General features: G+C 38.9%; 10 protein-coding genes across 10 annotated transcripts; 9 read left to right on the forward strand and 1 right to left on the reverse strand.

The window, feature by feature from the left end:
* Nucleotides 1-355: 355 nt before the first annotated feature.
* On the forward strand, nucleotides 356-2,184 carry RO3G_00292 (uncharacterized protein; the record flags this gene model as incomplete). Its single annotated transcript, XM_067654883.1, has 2 exons — nucleotides 356-1,175; nucleotides 1,334-2,184. The coding sequence occupies 2 exons, from the start codon at nucleotides 356-358 to the stop codon at nucleotides 2,182-2,184; spliced, it is 1,671 nt and encodes a 556-aa protein (XP_067510984.1).
* A 327-nt stretch (nucleotides 2,185-2,511) lies between these two features.
* On the forward strand, nucleotides 2,512-3,543 carry RO3G_00293 (uncharacterized protein; the record flags this gene model as incomplete). Its single annotated transcript, XM_067654884.1, has 1 exon — nucleotides 2,512-3,543. The coding sequence occupies one exon, from the start codon at nucleotides 2,512-2,514 to the stop codon at nucleotides 3,541-3,543; it is 1,032 nt and encodes a 343-aa protein (XP_067510985.1).
* A 613-nt stretch (nucleotides 3,544-4,156) lies between these two features.
* RO3G_00294 (uncharacterized protein) lies at nucleotides 4,157-4,489 on the forward strand (the record flags this gene model as incomplete). Its single annotated transcript, XM_067654885.1, has 1 exon — nucleotides 4,157-4,489. The coding sequence occupies one exon, from the start codon at nucleotides 4,157-4,159 to the stop codon at nucleotides 4,487-4,489; it is 333 nt and encodes a 110-aa protein (XP_067510986.1).
* A 375-nt stretch (nucleotides 4,490-4,864) lies between these two features.
* On the forward strand, nucleotides 4,865-6,505 carry RO3G_00295 (uncharacterized protein; the record flags this gene model as incomplete). The annotated part of the gene is made up of 2 exons (XM_067654886.1): nucleotides 4,865-5,315; nucleotides 5,478-6,505. 2 exons carry the CDS (start codon nucleotides 4,865-4,867, stop codon nucleotides 6,503-6,505), a joined length of 1,479 nt encoding a protein of 492 aa, XP_067510987.1.
* A 583-nt stretch (nucleotides 6,506-7,088) lies between these two features.
* Nucleotides 7,089-9,008, forward strand: RO3G_00296 (uncharacterized protein; the record flags this gene model as incomplete). The annotated part of the gene is made up of 1 exon (XM_067654887.1): nucleotides 7,089-9,008. One exon carries the CDS (start codon nucleotides 7,089-7,091, stop codon nucleotides 9,006-9,008), a length of 1,920 nt encoding a protein of 639 aa, XP_067510988.1.
* A 391-nt stretch (nucleotides 9,009-9,399) lies between these two features.
* RO3G_00297 (uncharacterized protein) lies at nucleotides 9,400-9,741 on the forward strand (the record flags this gene model as incomplete). Its single annotated transcript, XM_067654888.1, has 1 exon — nucleotides 9,400-9,741. One exon carries the CDS (start codon nucleotides 9,400-9,402, stop codon nucleotides 9,739-9,741), a length of 342 nt encoding a protein of 113 aa, XP_067510989.1.
* A 707-nt stretch (nucleotides 9,742-10,448) lies between these two features.
* On the forward strand, nucleotides 10,449-11,720 carry RO3G_00298 (uncharacterized protein; the record flags this gene model as incomplete). The annotated part of the gene is made up of 2 exons (XM_067654889.1): nucleotides 10,449-10,462; nucleotides 10,514-11,720. The coding sequence occupies 2 exons, from the start codon at nucleotides 10,449-10,451 to the stop codon at nucleotides 11,718-11,720; spliced, it is 1,221 nt and encodes a 406-aa protein (XP_067510990.1).
* Nucleotides 11,721-12,485: 765 nt separating this feature from the next.
* On the reverse strand, nucleotides 12,486-13,160 carry RO3G_00299 (uncharacterized protein; the record flags this gene model as incomplete). The annotated part of the gene is made up of 2 exons (XM_067654890.1): nucleotides 12,486-12,910; nucleotides 13,016-13,160. The coding sequence occupies 2 exons, from the start codon at nucleotides 13,158-13,160 to the stop codon at nucleotides 12,486-12,488; spliced, it is 570 nt and encodes a 189-aa protein (XP_067510991.1).
* Nucleotides 13,161-14,072: 912 nt separating this feature from the next.
* On the forward strand, nucleotides 14,073-14,894 carry RO3G_00300 (uncharacterized protein; the record flags this gene model as incomplete). The annotated part of the gene is made up of 1 exon (XM_067654891.1): nucleotides 14,073-14,894. The coding sequence occupies one exon, from the start codon at nucleotides 14,073-14,075 to the stop codon at nucleotides 14,892-14,894; it is 822 nt and encodes a 273-aa protein (XP_067510992.1).
* Nucleotides 14,895-15,233: 339 nt separating this feature from the next.
* Nucleotides 15,234-18,303, forward strand: RO3G_00301 (uncharacterized protein; the record flags this gene model as incomplete). The annotated part of the gene is made up of 3 exons (XM_067654892.1): nucleotides 15,234-15,839; nucleotides 15,933-18,208; nucleotides 18,258-18,303. 3 exons carry the CDS (start codon nucleotides 15,234-15,236, stop codon nucleotides 18,301-18,303), a joined length of 2,928 nt encoding a protein of 975 aa, XP_067510993.1.
* Between the last annotated feature and the right edge of the window lie 1,582 nt (nucleotides 18,304-19,885).

Below are 19,885 nucleotides of genomic sequence, written 5' to 3' on the forward strand. Positions count from 1 at the left end.
ACACTTATTATCAACAATGACATCAACAGGACCTAACGTGTTGGCCCCAGTAAGCAACCAAAGCGTAACCCAAGGATAGCGTCCCAGGTTAATTGAATTTCACGGCTATGAAGGAGAAGACTTCCGACATTTTTTGGAAATACTTGAATCATTTCTTGCAATTAGCAATACGTACAGTGATTCGAGAAAACTCGTCATCCTCAAGTCACAATTACGACGCGCAGCAAAAATATATTACGAAAATGTTATACTCAAGAATACTCCTGAACTCACCTATGACGTGGCTATTGAAAAGTTAAAAGACCACTACATAACACCTGAATTAATACAGAGTTATGAACTGGAATTTAATGAAATGTACCAAGGAGAACAAGAACATCCGCAAATATTTCTGACTAGACTACGAGAAGCAGCTGATCTGGCGAATATTACTAGTGAAGAGGTGATTCAAAGTCGGTTCCGCGCTGGCCTTTTAAGAGAAATTAAACAATTCTGTATCCAAAGCAGCTCCAAAACATTTCAAGATTGGATAAATCATGCTGAAGGATGGTGGAATGCAAACAGACCACGCAAGATTGCAATGGTCGATAACCCATTTATACCACGCAACATTAACAACGCCTTAATCTACCATGATGATGATAATTATCACAACCATTACGCTATAAACAATCACAATGTAGAAATTATAGATACAGATGAATTACCAACACAAGTAGTTACAATAAATGGTACAAGCAATCCAACTAGAATGATCCACCGTAATATTATTAGTAGTCCAACTCGATTAACAACCATGGGTATAAATGGTCATACAAATGACGTTCAATATCAAGTGCATCATCGTCCAAGATATGAGCACAAGGAACCAACGCAACCAGACAACCAACATGATATTCTCAATATGGTACAACAAGCTATTCGTAATGAACTAAACGGCTTTTATCAACCTAACAGGTCGTATAATCGTAAAACGCGTGGTAATCCCAATAGTTATAACAACAATTATCGTGACTATCGACACAATAACGAACACAATGGCCACCAAAATAACAATGGCAATGGATACAACAACAATGGATACAACAACAATGGATACAACAACAATGGATACAACAATAATGGATACAACAATAATGGATATAACAATAATGGATATAACAACAGTGGATACAGTAACAATGGATACAGCAACCGTGCCAACTACAACAATAATGGATACAATAGATACAGAAACAACGTTGATTATACCAATAGAAAACCAGAATATAACAACAACCAGCCAAATAATAACTACAATGATCAGTCTACTCCACAACAACATAAACAACAGCAAAATCAGCCGTCAAAAAACTAGATGGGTCGGTTGTTTTCAATCATGAAATCAATGGTCAATCGAATACCCACAATAATAAACCCATTAACCAACCTCAGCCAAATCAACATCAATATCAAAAAAATAATACATCATCTCAGCAATCCCGACATCTTAATGCTATTTTAACTCAAAATGAAAGTGATCCTAACTATAGAAGAGAATTATATGCTGCAGTTAGACCCGAAAAACCACCAGAAGTAGCTAAAGGCATCCCATACAAGAAAGCCAGACCAACTCCACAAGAAAAACAAACAAGAACACCAGTTATTACTAGAAAAGTCAGTACACGTCAACACCTTGAAGAAGTTAACCCATCTGCTACAAATCAAATAGCTACAAACAATAATAAAGACATAGATATGGACCTACCTGTGGAAGAAATCAAAAGAAAAACACCACGACAAAGGGCAAAAAGAGAACAACTAGACGTATCCTACAATATTGTAAACGATGTACTGGAACAACCTGCAAATATATCAGTACGAGATTTGATAACTACTACACCTAAATTCCGCAGAGAATTAATTAATGCCTGTAGACCAAAAAGAAAGACAGTTAATAAGCAAGTACCTCAACGTACAATGGCATTAATTGAAGATGATGAGATAAATACTACAGCTGTATATTCAAAAGTCAATATTGGAAACCATAGAGTCAAGACTCTAGTAGACTGTGGGGCAGCAAAGACATGTATGTCAAAAGCTTTAGCAGATACAGTGGGTCAAAATACAGTGGGTGGAAAAATGGTTCCAATGTTTTTGATTTGCAACTTTAAAGCTTTATATCTTTGGAACTACAAATGGTAACGGCTCACAAAAACATGCATTTTGTAGCGCAATTACAGCTAATATTACTGAAAAAAAATTTTGCGTGTATTGTTACACAATCGGGAAAAAATTAAGACTAAATACAAAAACCAACATTGGAACCATTATTCCACTACAACTGTAGATAAGTTTATTTGTTAATTGGTGGAGCTTCCACCGGAGTTTTTTGGCTAATTATGAGTCATAATATTCCGACTATCGCCGAAAAAGCCTATGTGACTTATAAAATTAATTTATCCCCTGTCAAACATTTTTTTTTTCTTTTTCTTTCTTTATATATCGAAGCTTTAAGGTACCACTACACATATGGTTCGCGCTCTCTCTAAAAACAAGCAAGAAAACATCAAATCGTTGGTTTTACAGAACAAGCCATATTCAGTGATAATGGAATGTATTCCAAACTTAAAAAAATCCACCTTAAGCAGATATGCCAACAAGTTTTCTCCTGGTAGAGTAACAGCAAACCCTGGTAGAAAGGCTGTTTTAAGTGTTACCACCAAGTCTTATATACGTAAGCAGATTATTAATGGTACCCTCAAGACTGCGAAGGCTGTTCATAAGTATCTAGTATGCACTGGCCACACTATCAGTTACTCGGGCACCATTAAGGTTATGAAAAGCATGAACTTCCATGCTAAAATAAAGGTACAAAAGCCTTTACTGACTAAGGTTCAGAAGGCAAGACGACTAGCATGGGCGGAAGAGCACAAAAACTGGCCAAGCGATGACTGGAGACGTATGGTATTCAGTGACGAAACAAAAGTTAATGTTTACGGCTCAGATGGTTGCAAGTACTATTGGAGTCGACCTGATGATAAACTTCAACCCCATCATCTCGACTTAACAGTTAAAGGAGGGGGTGGTAGCATTATGGTATGGGGTTGTATTACCTATGACGGACCTGGTTATGCATGCTGGATTAGTGAAAGCACAATGAAGGCTTCTGATTACGTCGGAATACTTGGTACAACCCTTATGGACAGCCTTGAGTACTATGGTTACCATCCTCAAGACATCTATTTTCAGCAGGATAACGATCCTAAACATACGTCTAAGCTAGCTAAGCAATGGTTCAAGGACAACAACTTCAAGTGTGATCATACCTTCAACTGGCCTTCACAAAGTCCAGATCTAAACCCAATAGAGCACATCTGGCACCACCTTAAGCTCAAGTTAAGTGCCTATGATACTAGGGCAAAAGGTGTGCATGAATTATGGAATCGTGTTGAAAAAGAATGGTCTACTTTTACAGCAGAAGACTGTAGGAGATACATAAATAGTATGCCAGATCGTTGTAGGGCTGTAATTGCTGCGAAAGGCGGTCATACAAGATATTAATAAAATAATGCACATAGTGGAAAAATGGTTCCAATGTTGGTTTTTGTATTTAATCTTAATTTTTTCCCGATTGTGTAACAGTACAAGCAAAATTTTTTTTCAGTAATATTAGCTGTAATTGCGCTACAAAATGCATGTTTTTGTGAGCCGTTACCATTTGTAGTTCCAAAGATATAAAGCTTTAAAGTTGCAAATCAAAAACATTGGAACCATTTTTCCACCCACTGTACCTCACAAACCTCAGCACTTTTTGATGTGGTAGTCTTCTGGATTACTCAATAATTTTTGTATCTTTCTCAAATTTTGCACAAATGTTATCCAATACGTTGTGTATGCTGTTATAAGATTCCGACGACGGAAATTGAAAACTGAGCGAATAAGCAACTATGAACTGGAGGCGGTCTATTTGTGAGGTATTTTGACTTCCATCAATTAATTCTTTTCTTCGCCATAGGTCATTCCAAACAATGTTCCGGCAAGTTTTAGATATTTCCCGGATAGCGCAGTCACCCCGGAACATAAAATTTAAATTTTGGAAAAGAATTGATTACTCTTTCTTTCGCTAATCCGTAAGTAAATTTCCATCTACAGCATCATCCATCCGTCTGCAAAAATGCCCAAATCCTTACCATACGAAGCTCAAATGGACATCAAATCAGCACTAGAGCATGATGTATCGACTGATGTTATTGCAAAACGGTTTGGAGTGCATCAAAACACCGTTATCAACTATGCAAATAAGTGGATGCCTAACCGGATTCGCAAGAAAGGTGGCAAACAACGCCTTGTAAGCGACATCACTCGTCGTCTAATCAAGCGAGAGGTCCTAAACGGCTCATTAAGGACTGCCAAGGAGGTCCACCCGAAGTTGGAAGAGTTGGGCTATTTTATGTCGTACCAATCCGCTATTAACGTTTTGCATTCTGTAGAGATTGTCATGTTTTGACATGTCAATAAGATAACAGTCTTATCATTCTAAGCTAAATCTTTACAAATGAGTTTGAATAAGAATAGATCCTGATAATTACCAACTGCCCTGAACAGCCAAGTTTCACTTTCATCTCAACAGTTGATTATTTACATCAGTTTATAAAATTTTTCTTATACATGTCAAATCATATCGGTCGTAACTATCTCTTGTCATTTAATCTCAGGTCTTGCTCAAACTAATATAAATAGCCTTGGAATCTTTCTTTAATAAAAGTAATTCGACTTTAGAACTATTGTTCGGTCTCGTTAATTCTTCTTTTTCATATTTTAAATACTTAAAAACACTTCATTTTTTTTAACGAATTCTGAACTCTTAATCGCAAATACAAATATGGTTAAAGAAGATCAAACTCCTAGTCCTTTTACTCATGGTGAAACTGATACGTTTGAAACGAATATGGAAGAAATACCAAAGGCCATTGAAGATACTGAAATGACCAATGCTGAAGAAACCTCATCCCCTATGGCAACAAGTCATGTAGCAAGTGATGATAAGCCCGTTGATGCTGTTATGGGTTTAAGAGTTACTTTAGAGAACCTTAGACAGCAAATTGCTCACGCTGTGATATCTGGTGCCCCACAAGAACACCTCAAAGGGTTACAAGAGCGAGCAGTGACCATTAAGAACTGTATCATGTTTTTAGATGAAGCACAGGCTTTTTGCATCTCTCCTTCTACGCCTACAGGTGAAGCGGTCCTTGGTCCTGGCAACCATTTAAACACTTCTTACCCTCGTTCCGCTCATGTCATCCCACCTGACCTTCCCATCTGGCAGTGGCAGGGTAATGTATGGAGAAAAGAAGCAGATGTGCACGATTCAGTGGAAGATTTACTGGATACTTTCGCTCTCATCGTTGAATCAAATGGGCTATCCATAGATTCTAGCTGGTCCCGATTAGTGCCTATCAAAATGAACAGGGATCAGTGATCATGGTTCAATGAAGTCCTTAAGGGTCGCAACTTGGTATGGTCTGAAGTCAGAAGTATCATAGTCAAAACATACGCTGCACAAGACGTAGCACAAGAGCTAGAGTATATGGACCAACTCTTGTCCCTTAAAATGGTTCCAGCAGAATCCATAGAAACCTTCACTGATAGATTCCAAAGAATCCGCAGGGCAGCTAAGTGGGACGATGACATCAGGACTGCCTCCATATACAAACGAGCTTTACCAGCATTTTTGCGGCAAGAGGTCTCTCGCTCCTTGTTGAACCTAGGAAGAGATCAGCAAGACTCTGTCGCAAAAGTCGCTGCCAAGGCCAGGGTGGTACTGTCATCCAACTTGTGTTCTGAGGGTAGCCCATCACCTCGCCAAGACTCCGTCCCTGTCAAGTCTTTATCTATGTCTCTCGCATCAAATGGAACAGAGGCATCTAAGTACAACCCTAGGAACTCACATTTGTTGAGCAACTTACAGGGTATAACTAAGAAGTCCTCTTCCCCTGGTAACGTCAAAAATAAGTTCCATTGTGCCATCCATGGTCTGGCCAATCATCCTACAGACAAGTGCAACAAGTACAAGAATTTGTTGAGCCAAAGCTCCTCATCGGTGAGCCCTTCCCCCACTACCACCAATCCGCCAATGTCTTTTGTATCTGTTGCCAAAAAATGCTTTCGTTGCTCTGGTAACGTTCCATGGTCCAGGGAACACGCTGCTATCTGCCCACGAGATAAGCCCTACCATGGTCCAAGTAAGGCCATCCGTTCCGCTCGCTTGGTTACTTCAAGTTCTAATGGTAGCAAGCTCAACCTCACCATCACTCCTCAAGCTAGGCCACAACAGGCATCTTCCAAGGTGTCTAGCGGTGATAGCAACTTGATGGACGTAGATGGCGAGGGCTATCCAGTCAACTATGATTATAAGAAATTAACAAAACAGAATGAAGTATTTAAAAGTACTAACCATTCTTTAATTGTACCTATCACAATAGAGAACGTGAACACTATGGCCCTGGTTGATAGTGGTTCCTGATGTATCCATCATTCATAACTCGATATGAAAACAGTATTAATAAGCTACATGATAAGATGCTGCGTAATTGCACGGTTAAACTATATTAAATCCAGGAACTAAATCACAGTCAGCCGCAGTCAATCATATACGAATATTCTATGACAAATATAACAATAGAAGAACACGTAACCCTTATCTATTTGTCATCAGCTATATCATACTCATTAATTATTAATCCATGACATGAAATATTATCCGTGTATGAAAAGTATAAATAGAGTACAATTTTCTTATTAAATAAAACAATCTCTTTATCGAGTCTCGTCCTCTCTTGTTCCTTTTTATTCTTGGATAAATCAGTTCCTCCTTTAGCACGATAGACATCAATTTTGTTAATAAATATAATATTGCAGTTGATAGAAATGTATCTGGTTCCGTTATACTTGCTACAAGTGATAATGTTAGTAAACGTTTCGGTACAACCAAATTTCCATTAAGTGTTATTTACGGTGATAATGATAATAATCTTATTCATACATCCCATTCTTTTGAAGTCCTTCCTCTTTCCTTGGATACTGAAGTTGTAATAGGATTAGATCTAATGCACAAGTTGAACATTCTTGTTACCAACTTAGCCATCAGACATCCTAATCTTGCACCAGTTATTGACAAAGAGATTACGGATGATACACGTGAACCTAACAAAGCTCCTTACGGTACACGTGAGCAACAAGTTCATTTCCATAATGCTATTAAACCATTTGTTGATCAAAATGCCTTAATACCAAAGAATTCATTCTGTACTGTACCCGAGTCAGTTATACGTTTAGATACTGTTAAAGGAAAAACCGCTTACCGTGCACCATATCGTACTCCTTTTAAATTACTACCAATCATGCGTGAATGTATTGACACTTGGTTAAAGGATGAAGTTATTGAACGTGCATCACCTAATTCGGATTGGAATTCTCCTTTAACATTGGCACCTAAGAAAGACTTGCTTGGTAATCTCACAGGACATCGACCCTGTCTCGATCCTCGCTTGTTAAATTCTATTCTCGTGTCAAACGATAGACATCCTATTCCAAAGATTGAAGAGATTTTCGATCAATTACAAGGATCAGCTATCTTTACCACTCTTGATCTTCGACAAGCATTTCATCGATTCCAAATCTACGAACCTGATCGTGTTAAGACCACATTCACTTTTGAAGGTCAACAATACCAATTTAGAGGTTGTCCATTTGGATTGAAACATATTGCTTCCCGTTATCAGCGAGTGATTAATATTGTATTACGTGATTTACCTTATGCACAGGCTTTTGTTGATGATATCATCATATTTTCCAAGTCTTATGAGGAACACATCACACATGTGCAAAACATAATTCAGAGATTAACTAAAGTGAACTTGATCCTTAACCCAGACAAATGTCATTTTGCGCAGTCTACTGTTTACTTGCTTGGTTTCTGTGTTGATGCCAAAGGGTCTCGACTCGATCCTCGTAAAGTTACAAACGCTTTGACTTGGCCTAGACCTTCATCTGGAAAAGAGATTCAACGCTTTTTAGGACTGGTAAATCATTTTAGAAAATACTTGCCAAATATTTCTGAAGTCACTGCGCCTTTGGACAAATTACGTTTCGAAGGTAAACTTGATAAACTTTGGACATCTGAACAAGAAAGTGCTTTTGAAAAGATCAAGTCATTATTGTCTTCTGCGCCACTTCTTCATCATCCAGATTTAGAACAACCTTTTTACGCTGCTACTGATGCTAGTAACTATTCAATTGGTGCTGTTCTTTACCAAGTTATCAAAAATGAGACTAGATATATCGGTTTCATGGCACGCTCACTTTCTACATCTGAAAAGAATTATTCTACCACTAAACGTGAGCTATTAGCAGTGATATTTGCACTAAAGAAGTTTCATCCATTTTTGTGGGGTAATCCATTCACCTTATACACTGATCACAAGGCCTTGACTTATCTCCACACTCAGCCTGTAGCTAATGCTATGATGATCAATTGGCTGGACACTATACTGGATTATAACTTCAAAATCATCCATCGACCTGGTATTCAAAATATTCTGCCAGATGCTTTGTCGCGTCTTTTTGAACCTGAAAAAACGCTGGAGGGGGATAATAAAACCATCAAAACAATTGTCACTTCCCAAATCATCAATTCTAACGGATCAATTCTTACATCCAGAATGATGATGCCTGCTGACTTGATGACCCCAGCACCAGAAGACAGACGAAAGCTACTCATGGATACACACTTAGAAGGACACCGTGGAGCTCAAGCAATCGTAACAGCTTTACATAGTGATGGTATTCACTGGACAAAGCTCAAGGAAGATGCGCTTGAAATAATACGTACAGTAGGTCAAAAAACTGCTGCAAGGAATCCATTTTTCTTGGTTTTTGTAGCGCACATCCTGTTACAATGGCACAAACTGCCTCTGTTCCCACATAGTAAATCTTCTACATGTCTTGAAAAATCCGAAAGAGTTTAAGCCCTATTGGATAAGTATTGAAGGAAGTATGAGATGCGCAATTTGAAAATTTGGAAAAACGAAAATTTGAACGGAATGAATCTATTTATTAATATTTAGTTGATCCTCCTTTTTTATTAATAACCTCTTGAATTCTTGCCGGCATGCTATCGATATACCTTTGGCAAAGCTCTTTGTCAAAGCCATTCCATACTTTTTCCACTCGTTCCCAAAGCTCATCCGTATTCTTTGCTCTACGTTCGTAACAGCTGAGCTTCAACTTCAGTTGATGCCATACGTGTTCTATTGGATTTAAGTCCGGACTCTGAGGTGACCAATCGCTAATATACCGCACTTGATGATTATCTAACCAGTCCATTGTAGATTTTGCCTTGTGCTTTGGATCATTATCATGCTGAAAGTAAACGTTGGACCAGTTGAAATTGTAGTACTTCATAGTATCACGAAGCGTAGTGTTCAAAATATGCTGGTAAACACCCAAGTTCAAGTTTCCATCGTAAATTTAGCAAGCATATCCTGGTCCTTCAGAGATTATACAACCCCAGGGAATCATTTTGCTAGCTCCGTGATTGATTGCAAAATCCAGGTCATGATGTTGAAGAAGGTCACTTGGCCGTTTCCAATAGTGATCAGCATCATCAAAGCCCTATACGTTGACCTTGGTTTCATCAGAAAAGACGACTTTTCGCCATTCTTCCACTGTCAAATCCTGATGCTTCTTGGTCCATTCTAATCGATGCTGCATATGAGCTTTTGTCAAAAACGGCTTCTTTTTTTTTATTGAAGAATGGAGCTCCATTGATTTCAGTACGTTAATTGCTGACCGGTATGAGATATCGTAGCCAAGTTGAACCAGCTCCCGGTGTACCTCTTTGGCAGTCTTTAAAACCCCTTCAATGACTTTCCTTTTGATTAACCGCTTCGTCACTTTGAAGACTACTGTAGGTCTACCACCTATGCTTACTTTCCTATTTGAAAACAACCGTCTAGAGTATCTACTAACAGTTGATTCATGTACTCCAATTTCTTTAGCAATATCGTACGTTGATGTGGATCCAGTTAATGCTTGCTTGAGATCGTCTACTTTTTCTTCTGGCAGTCGTTTAGGCATGCGATTGGTAATGAGGTAAAAAAGAGAAATAATTTAAGTAAGGGAATATAAAATTTAAAATAAAGGAATTGTAAGCGCTTTTATATACTGACATCATTCTAATCATGTCAAGAATGTGAAAAATTATGATAGCAACCGGTTGGGTCGTATTAAAATTCGTCATTTAAAACATATGTGAACAAGTAAAAAATGTCGGATGTTCATAATACTACCTTTAGCGATCTCAAATTCCACCAATAACCATTGCCCATATCCGATAATCGACGAATAAATGCACTTTCTATTGAGGTACAAACAGTCAAGGTTTGAGATAGTTTGGTGCAGTACCCATGGACAACCAGCTGTAAAACCTGAATTTTGCAATTCCTTGCAGCAGTTTTTTGACCTACTGTAGTTGTCCTGATTGCCAAAAATTCAATATCGCAAAACACGGATACAATCCCCTGACCTCAATCTATGCTGATGCACCTTGGGATCACATCTGTATCGATACAGCCGGACCTTTCCCTACTTCAGTACAAGGTAATCAATACATCCTTCTGGTAGTGGACGTCTTCACACGATATTGTGTACTCAAAGCCTTGCCCGATAAATCTTCTCTCACTATTGCACTTGCATTAAGGAGTATCTTATCGCTCTTTGGTCGACCAAAAATTATCCAAAGTGATAATGGTACTGAGTATGTCAATGAAATCGTCAGACTGTATGTTGAATCATCCGGTATTGATCATCGTCTCATATCAGCTTATCATCCCCGAGCTAACGGTATAGTCGAACGATGGGTTGGCAAAGCAAAAAATATTTTGCACAAAAGATTACAAGGCAGAACTGAGGATTGGGACTTGTATGTTGACAGTACCCAAGAAGCCCTCAACAATACGCATACAGCTTTACACGGCACTAGACCTTTCTCATTGATGTTTGCAAGACGTCCCAATGAAAACAAGGATTATAATAACGTGCTGGACAAAACTAAATCGCCTGAAACAATGAAACAGTTAGAAACTAGAATTAACGAGTTTAATGACACTGTCTTACCTGCTATTCGTGAAAAAATAAAAACTTCACAAGCTGCTTCTCGAGACAAGTTCAACCAAACTCACAGAATTCTAACCGATATCCCCACTGGTAGTCAAGTCACGCTCAAGAATGTAAACCGTGTTGCAAAAAGTGATCCCCTCTACGTTGGTAATTACACTGTCAAAAGAAAAACTCAAGGTGGTTCATACGTGTTGGTTGATGCAACTGGAGCACTCTTACCAAGAGATGTACCTCCATCGCAAATAAAGGTTATTTCCCAGGAAGTATCCTTATCCAATACTGATCAATCTGAATCATACGATGTTGAGGCAGTTTTACACCATAAGGGATCACCGGGTAATTACTTATATAAAGTTCGATGGAAAGGTTATGGAGAAGAAGATGACACTTGGGAACCGGCTAGTCATTTCCATGATTACAGACCGATCCAAAAGTATTGGTCACGTATAAGTGAACAAGAACCAGCGCGCGAGGTTCAACTTGTTCCTAAAAAAGATACAACCAAGAAAAGAAAAAACGTGCATCGCAATGTAACTAACCCTAAAAGAAACAGACGTTAACACATTGACCTTCTTCCACCCAACTTTCATTAACTATACATATATGTTACCAGCAAATAACGCAATTATAAAATATTTACAAGGATAGTAAAAAATGGAATTTTTTCTCATGCCTTAATATTTTTCAATTTGCACGTTTGTACGCAGTCACATTTACAGACAAACATCACTTTAGCAATAAATTCCTGTTTAGGGTTTATTATCGCCTAAATGCTTTGTTCCATTCTTGAACACTATACTTTATATGTTTATATAAAGAGCCACTATACGTTATATGACTTCACCCTACCAAGCACCTATTTCTTACAACGAATAGAGCTCATCTTGACATCTCAAACCTCATTTTGACATTCAGTTAAACAAACATCTTTTTACTTGCCACATTAATTCCAGAAAAGATAATTACAACCTGGAAGGGGGCAATGTCATGTTTTGACATGTCAATAAGATAACAGTCTTATCATTCTAAGCTAAATCTTTACAAATGAGTTTGAATAAGAATAGATCCTGATAATTACCAACTGCCCTGAACAGCCAAGTTTCACTTTCATCTCAACAGTTGATTATTTACATCAGTTTATAAAATTTTTCTTATACATGTCAAATCATATCGGTCGTAACTATCTCTTGTCATTTAATCTCAGGTCTTGCTCAAACTAATATAAATAGCCTTGGAATCTTTCTTTAATAAAAGTAATTCGACTTTAGAACTATTGTTCGGTCTCGTTAATTCTTCTTTGTTCATATTTTTATACTTAAAACACTTCAAGAGTATACTTCTTTCTCAACACTCACTTTAGGTGTGGAATTTCTATTGGACTCATTATGTTTGGAATTGGATGATGCTTTATTTACAATTTGTTCAGCTCTCTCACGTTCCAACTTTTTCAGTTCGTCTTGTTTATCCCAATATTTCTCTATGATAGTTGGGTCTGTAAAATCACTAGCCTTTTGCCATGTGTTAGCACGTTCGCCATAACCAGCCCATTTAACTAAAAACTCTCGATGACCGATTGGTCCGCGATGGTCACGAATGTCTTCAACTTCATAATATTCATTTTCGATATTTGACTCATCCATGTTGACAACTTTTAATTCAGATGGCGTGTAGTTACGATGTAATAATGCATTCTGCTCATCTTTCAGTTCATATGAACCTCCTCTATTCTTTCGAGCCACTGTATAGGGACCTTTATATAATGGAGCAAGTTTACTTATCCTATTTTCTAGTCTCACCATAACATGCGATCCAACAGGGATGTCAACCATAATGTTTTTATTATTGTATCTCTTACTGTATTCCTCATTAATCTTTTGAGTTCTTTCTAATATAGCAGGGAATACGATTTCCTCCATATGTTTGATACGTTCTTCTAATTCTTCAACTGTCATCAAATCATTGGGGATTGGATACTTTTTATTTGCGTAGTCGTCAGGCATATTAACTCTGCGAGCATACATTAATGAAAAAGGAGAGCTAAGTGTTTTATTTTTTATGTATCTATTTATACAAAGCTGTACAATTGGAAGATAATGATTCCAATCTCTGCCATTGGATTGAATCATCTTTCTCAATGTGTTCATCGCAATTTTAACACTAGCTTCAGCACTACCATTACCTTGTGGATGATACGCAGTAGAATATCTACGATCTATACCAAGGTTCTTTGAAATATGACTCATCAGTGAATTTCTAAATTCTGTTCCATTATCGCTCTAGATGATACGTGGGAATCCATAGTCTCCAAAGATACTTATAAGTTCTTTTGCAACTGTATCGGATTGTTTATTCTTTAATGGTCTAATCACAATGTACTTGGTACATATATCAGTTAGAACCAATAGATATATATAATCATCTCCAGTAGCAGGAAGTGGTCCAGCAAGATCTATAGCAATATGATCAAATGGCCTATGAGCTACAGCATTGGTCAAAGGATGATAACCTCTCTTATTTATGTTGTGCTTCTGACATTCACTGCATGAACTAACAATGTTTTTTGCTTCATCATATATATTGGTCCAATGCATACCTCTACTGTGAATATCACGTACGATAGCTTGGTAACCATAATGACCATATGAGTGAGTTTCTCTTAATATGGCATCTCTCTCTTCTTCAGGAGGAGTTAGGTAATCAGTTAGCTCATTTTTATTTTCTATTAATCGAGTAGCGAGTACATTAATTGATTTGTCTCTGCAATGCTTCTTTCTTTTTACAACAACTTTTTTAATTTTAAGACTATTCTTGTTTTTCTTATAAACATTATCCTCCACCAGTTTGTTATCATCTTCTAAAGGAGGATACAAACGACTTAATTGATCGGGGAGCTTGTTTAAAACACCAGGGTCATGGTTCTTTCCAATAAAGAAATTTTAGTGCCTAATAAGGCAATTTTACCAACAAAGCCAAAAAAACTCTCATGGGTGAATGTCGTTCAAGCTGGTCAGCAAAGAACCTCCAGTTTTCTTGCAATGTCGACCAACCCCTCCAACCCTAATTCGCTTGGTATTGGGTCTGGACAACCTTCTACCGTAGCAGACAACCGTCCTTCGACTTTTACACCCTCCACCATGCGTCCCTTTCTGAAGGGATCTGTTCCTAATTCCATCTTTGTCGACATCACTACTGTCACAGACAAAAAACTCTTCTTAACTGAGCTTACTTCGTTTTGTAACGGCGATGAACATCTTTGGGCTGTTGCTGATCAGATTCGTCGAGATTACCACAAGCTGTATGCTGAGCTCACCGTTTCGCCAGCCATGTATGCACAACTATGTTCAGACGGTCTTCAACTTCCTTCCTTTGTTGACCGTTTTCATGTTTTTCCATCGCTTTCACCTTCAGCTACGTTGTTAAAGGTTACTTTAGCAGGTCTTCCTCACCAGTATGGTCGACGAGAAGGAGGCCTCGCTCAACTTCACGATGACATGCAACGCAACTTGTCATCTTTTGATACTGTCGTAGACAGTGGTATCATCAAGGGTTCTTCTGGAGTTTACTCCGGAAAAGGTTATGTGGTTCTGGAACAGTTTCCGAAGACCACTGACAACACCGTTGAACACCGACTTCCGGAACTTCAGCATAATGTGCGTTGGGTATATCATGTCGTATTTTCCTTATTAAATACTCAAATGTCGTGTGAGATTACTCAAGATCTCCATGTCATATAATTTAAAACTACCTCTATATAACACGTAGTGTTATATAGCCATCAGTACTCATAAACAACTTTAGTAATTTACATTGCGCAACTTCGGTTCTTCAATTATTAATTTTATAAAATCAGACGTAGTTTGTATTTAATGAGCTCTCTCTCCTGTCTTCACTCAATAAAGAGGTTCAAGAGTCTCATCGATTATCAGTTTCCTGTTACACTTTATTTTTACTTTTAATCGACTACAAACTACTCACCCAATATCACATATCAACCGCTTGATTACTCCTCGCAACCTCGCCCTTCGTCCCTTCTTGCAGAAGTCGACATTAATGTCCACGCCACCTGGTCATCAATGAAGCCTTATTGCCGTTATTGTCACGGGGACCATTCTTTGAATAACTGTGAGGTTCGTCAAAAAGCTATCATCTGTTACTGGTGTAATGGCTCTGGCCACATTACCAAATACTGTGATCGCAAAAATGTGTATGGTGAATCTGGCTCTTCCAACAAAAAGAGTCGCAAGATTCCTGCTAAATCAGGGGAAGTCTTATCTACAGAAGATATTCCATCTACTGTAGCTTCATCCGCTGAGCCTTCTACGGAGACTGTTGAAATGATTAGGGAGGTGTTAAAGCCTTCTAATGATGTTGATACAATTGTATCTGAACCCACAACGTCACTTCCCGCTCCTCAACCTCTTGGAACAGCGCAATCCAAGTATGCCCGTGTTCTCCGTTCCGCCTCCTCCCAGTCGTCACCAGCTAACGATGTTGAGGTTTCAACTAGTACTCCTTCTAAACGAGTGAAAATTTGTCCTCATTGTGGACGAGAAGGTCATCTTCGTAAACAGCACCACGAGTGTGCATTTTACATTCCAAAAACGAAAAACCTTGATGTAGATGCTCAGCGCTCAAATGAGGACACTGATATGGATGATATTGTAGCCGACGGACAAGAAGTATTTAATACTGACCATCTGGACGCACCATCTGCTGGTGTTGATCCCCAAACCTCCCTATAATCTTATTATTATGATATTATCAAATAACAGTATGACTTATCACTCTCACGAAACTTTAAACCCCCGGATATCTCTCAATCTTCATCTAATACTAATTTTCGAATTGCTACTCTTAACTGTCGAAGTCTCGTCAAGTCTGCAGATGTATCAACTCGAAATCACTTTATTCGCTACCTTCGCACACGTCCTCTTGAAATTTTAGCTCTTCAAGAGACACATGCGTCGACTATTCCATTACAACAAACCTTCCATATGCAATTCCAAGCTTCAGACAGCTTATGGTCTCCCCACTGTGGCTTGGTTTGTTTTTCTGATCTGCTGTCATTTTCGAACACCAAATATAGCGTTTGTGGTCGTGTCATAAGCACAAGGGTTACTCACGTTCATGGTGCTTTCGATCCGGTGACAGTTACAGTGGTATATGCCCCTGCTGGTAGGCGTGATCGGTTCACCTTTTTGGAGGAATTGGCACAGAATGGTGCCTCTCTACTACCAGAATTTGGGTCTTCTCGTCATATCCTTCTAGGGGATCTCAATTATTCCTATGCTACTCACCTTTCATCTAGTGCTCCTTGTCAGGCACCATCTTCTTGGTTGTCCTACATTGATTCCTATTTTATTGACTGTGTTACTGACACCGATTGCTCTCCGGTTGCCACGTTTTCACGAGGAAGCTCCTGTTCTTGCATTGACTATATTTTCGGCACAATGGACATGTTCGACTGTAGAGTGGCCTCAGACGTCACTTATATACAACCATCTTGGTCGGATCACTTCCTTGTTACGTCCCATTTTGCTCTCCGGTCTCCAACACATGCAACAATCCTTGGCAAAGGAGTATGGCGTGCACACCCACGATTGGCATCCTCTGAAACCTTCCAGGCTCTGGTTGCGCACACCATTTTTACTACCGTGTCTACCTTTGATCCTCATATGTCCCCACAAGACAAATGGGACAAGGTCAAAACATCCGTTGCTCAAGCTGCTAAATCATTCTCTCGTCGGTCAGCATTCACTTTAACTAAAGCTGAATCGCTTTTGCATCACAAACGATCCGGGATTGTGAATCGTCTTGCTGCCAATGCAAGTCTTCTACCAAGTCTTACGCCTCAGTTGTCAATTGTTGAAAGCCAACTGGCATCCATACAGCAGTATCACACAGAAATATTGGCATTACGGGCAGGTATTCGCTGGAGAGAACAAGGAGAACTTTCAGCTGGATACTTGAAACGCACTGCTGCTCAACGTCAGACCCATCAGATCATGAAGCAATTGCTCCATCCTGTCACGTCCACACTCTGTTCCACAACTGAGGAAATGATTCATGCTTCTGTTTCCTTCTACGGTAATCTTTACAGTCCTGACCCTATTGATGACAATGCAGTCGAGGATCTTCTGTCGACTCTCCCCTCCTCTCTTTGCCTATCTGATTCAGATCAACGATTTTTAGCCAACAGTTTCACCTATGATTCTCTGCTGGACGGTGTCTCTCGTTGCCCGAAGCGTAGCAGTCCTGGTCTTGATGGCTTACCGTACGAAATTCTTCGTCTCATTTTCATTCATCCGTCCTGCCGAGATCTTCTGCTTCAAGTTTACAATGATGCTCTTTCCAAAGGGATTTTCCCAGCTTCATGGTTTGGTACTTCTGTATCTCTACTTCCCAAAAAGGGGGACCTCAAAGATCTCAAGAACTGGCGGCCTATCTCACTGATTAACACGGATGCTAAGGTCTTCACTAGACTTCTTAATGCCCATATAGTGAAATGCGCTTCAAAACTGATTAATCCTTATCAAACAGGATTCTTAGGAGGGAGGTTCATTGCTGACAATGGATTATTGGTGAAACTCATAATGGAACATGCCCGCCTCACGTCGTCTACTGCCATCGGACTATTGCTGGATCAGGAGAAGGCATATGACCGGGTCCACCCCGCCTATTTATGTCAAGTCCTCCACCGCTTTGGTTTTCCTTCTTCTATCGTCAACAGTCTTTCAACGCTGTTTTTCAACACTAACCTCCACCTCAATATCAATGGCTTTCTTTCTCCACCGGTTCCTCAGCGTAGAGGCCTCAGACAAGGTGACCCCATCTCGCCGGTTCTGTTCAACCTTGCATTCGAGCCGCTCCTGCGACGTATTTTATCAAGCCCTCATGTCTCTGGATTCCAGCTTCCACGGTCTGTCTGCTCTCCCCCTGGCTTGGAGTCTCGCTCCAAAGTGAAATTACTTGCTTACGCGGATGACGTTGTCTGTTTCCTAAATGATCCCCACGAGCTCAATATTTTACATGAGCATCTCAATATACAGTAGGTCAAAAAACTGCTGCAAGGAATCCATTTTTCTTGGTTTTTATAGCGCATATCCTGTTACAATGGCACAAACTGCCTCTGTTCCCACATAGTAAATCCTCTACATGCCTTGAGAAATCCGAAAGAGTTTAAGCCCTATTGGATAAGTATTGAAGGAAGTATGAGATGCGCAATTTGAAAATTTGAAAAAATGAAAATTTCAACGGAATGAATTTATTTATTAATATTTGGTTGGTCCTCTTTTTCTATTAATAATCTCTTGAATTCTTTCCGAAATATTATCTACATGTCTTTGACAAAGTTATTTATTGAAGTCAATTCATATTTCCTCAACTCGTTCCCAAAGCACATCCGTGTTCTTTGCTCTCTGTTCGTAATAGTTGAGTTTCAACTTCAATTGATGCCATACGTGCTCGATTGAATTTAAGTCGTGGCTCCGAGTTGGTCAATCGTTAATATAGCTCTCTTGGCTACTACATAACTAGGCCATTGTAAATTATTCCTTGTGCTTTGGGTCATTGCCATGCTAAAAGTAAATGTTGGACCAGTCGATATTGTAGTACTTCATCGTATCACGAAGCGTAGTGTTCAAAATATGCTGGTAAACACCCGAGTCCAAGTTTCCATCGTAAATCTAGCAAGCATATCCTGGTCCTTCAGAGGTTATACAACACTAGGACATCAATTTGCTAGCTTCATGGTGGATTACAAAATGCAGGTCATGATGTTGAAAAAGGTCACTTGGCCTTTTCCGATAGTGATCATCACCATCAAAGCCCTATACGTTGATCTTGGTTTCATTAAAGTAAACGATTTGTTGTCAGTCAACCATTGCCCAGTCCTGATGCTCCTTTTTCCATTCTAACTGATGCTACGTATGCACGTTTGTCTGAAATGGCTACTTTTTTTCTATCAGAAAATGGAACTCCATTAATTTCAGTACGTTAATTTCTGACTGGTATGAGATATCGTAGCCAAATCCAACTGGCTCCCGGTATACCTCTTTGGAAGTCTTTAGAACCCGTTCAATGACTTTTCTTTTGATTAGCCGCTTTGTCACTTTGGAGACTAATGTAGGTCTATCACCTGTGCTCACTGTCCTACTTCAAAACAACGTTATAAAGTATCTACTAACAGTTGATTCATGTAATCCAGTCTCCTTAGCAATATCATACTTTGATGTGGATCCGGTTAATGTCTGTTTGAGATCGTTTACTTTCTCTTCTGACAGTCATATATGCATGCAATTGGTGAGAGGGTAAAAAAGAGAAATAATTTAAACAAAGGAATATAAGATTTAGAATAAAGAAATTGTAAGCACTCTTAAATACAGATAGCATTCTAATCACGTCAAAAGAGAGAAAAATTGTGATGGCAACCGGTTGGGTTGTATTAAAATTCATTATTTCAAACATATATAAACAAGTAAAAAATACCGGATGTTTAAAATATTACCTTTAGCAGTATCAAATTCCACCAATAAACATTGCCCATATCCGATAATCGACGAATAAATGCACTTTCTATTGAGGTACAAACAGTCAAAGTTTGAGATGGTTTGGTGCAGTACCCATGGACAACCAGCTGTAAAATCTGAATTTTGCAATTCCTTGCAGCAGTTTTTTGACCTACTGTATATGCTAAGGCTTCCAACGCAAAGGTAAACTTTAATAA

Source organism: Rhizopus delemar, genomic scaffold (genome assembly GCF_000149305.1).
Source record: "Rhizopus delemar RA 99-880 supercont3.1 genomic scaffold, whole genome shotgun sequence".
Taxonomy (NCBI): domain Eukaryota; kingdom Fungi; phylum Mucoromycota; class Mucoromycetes; order Mucorales; family Rhizopodaceae; genus Rhizopus; species Rhizopus delemar.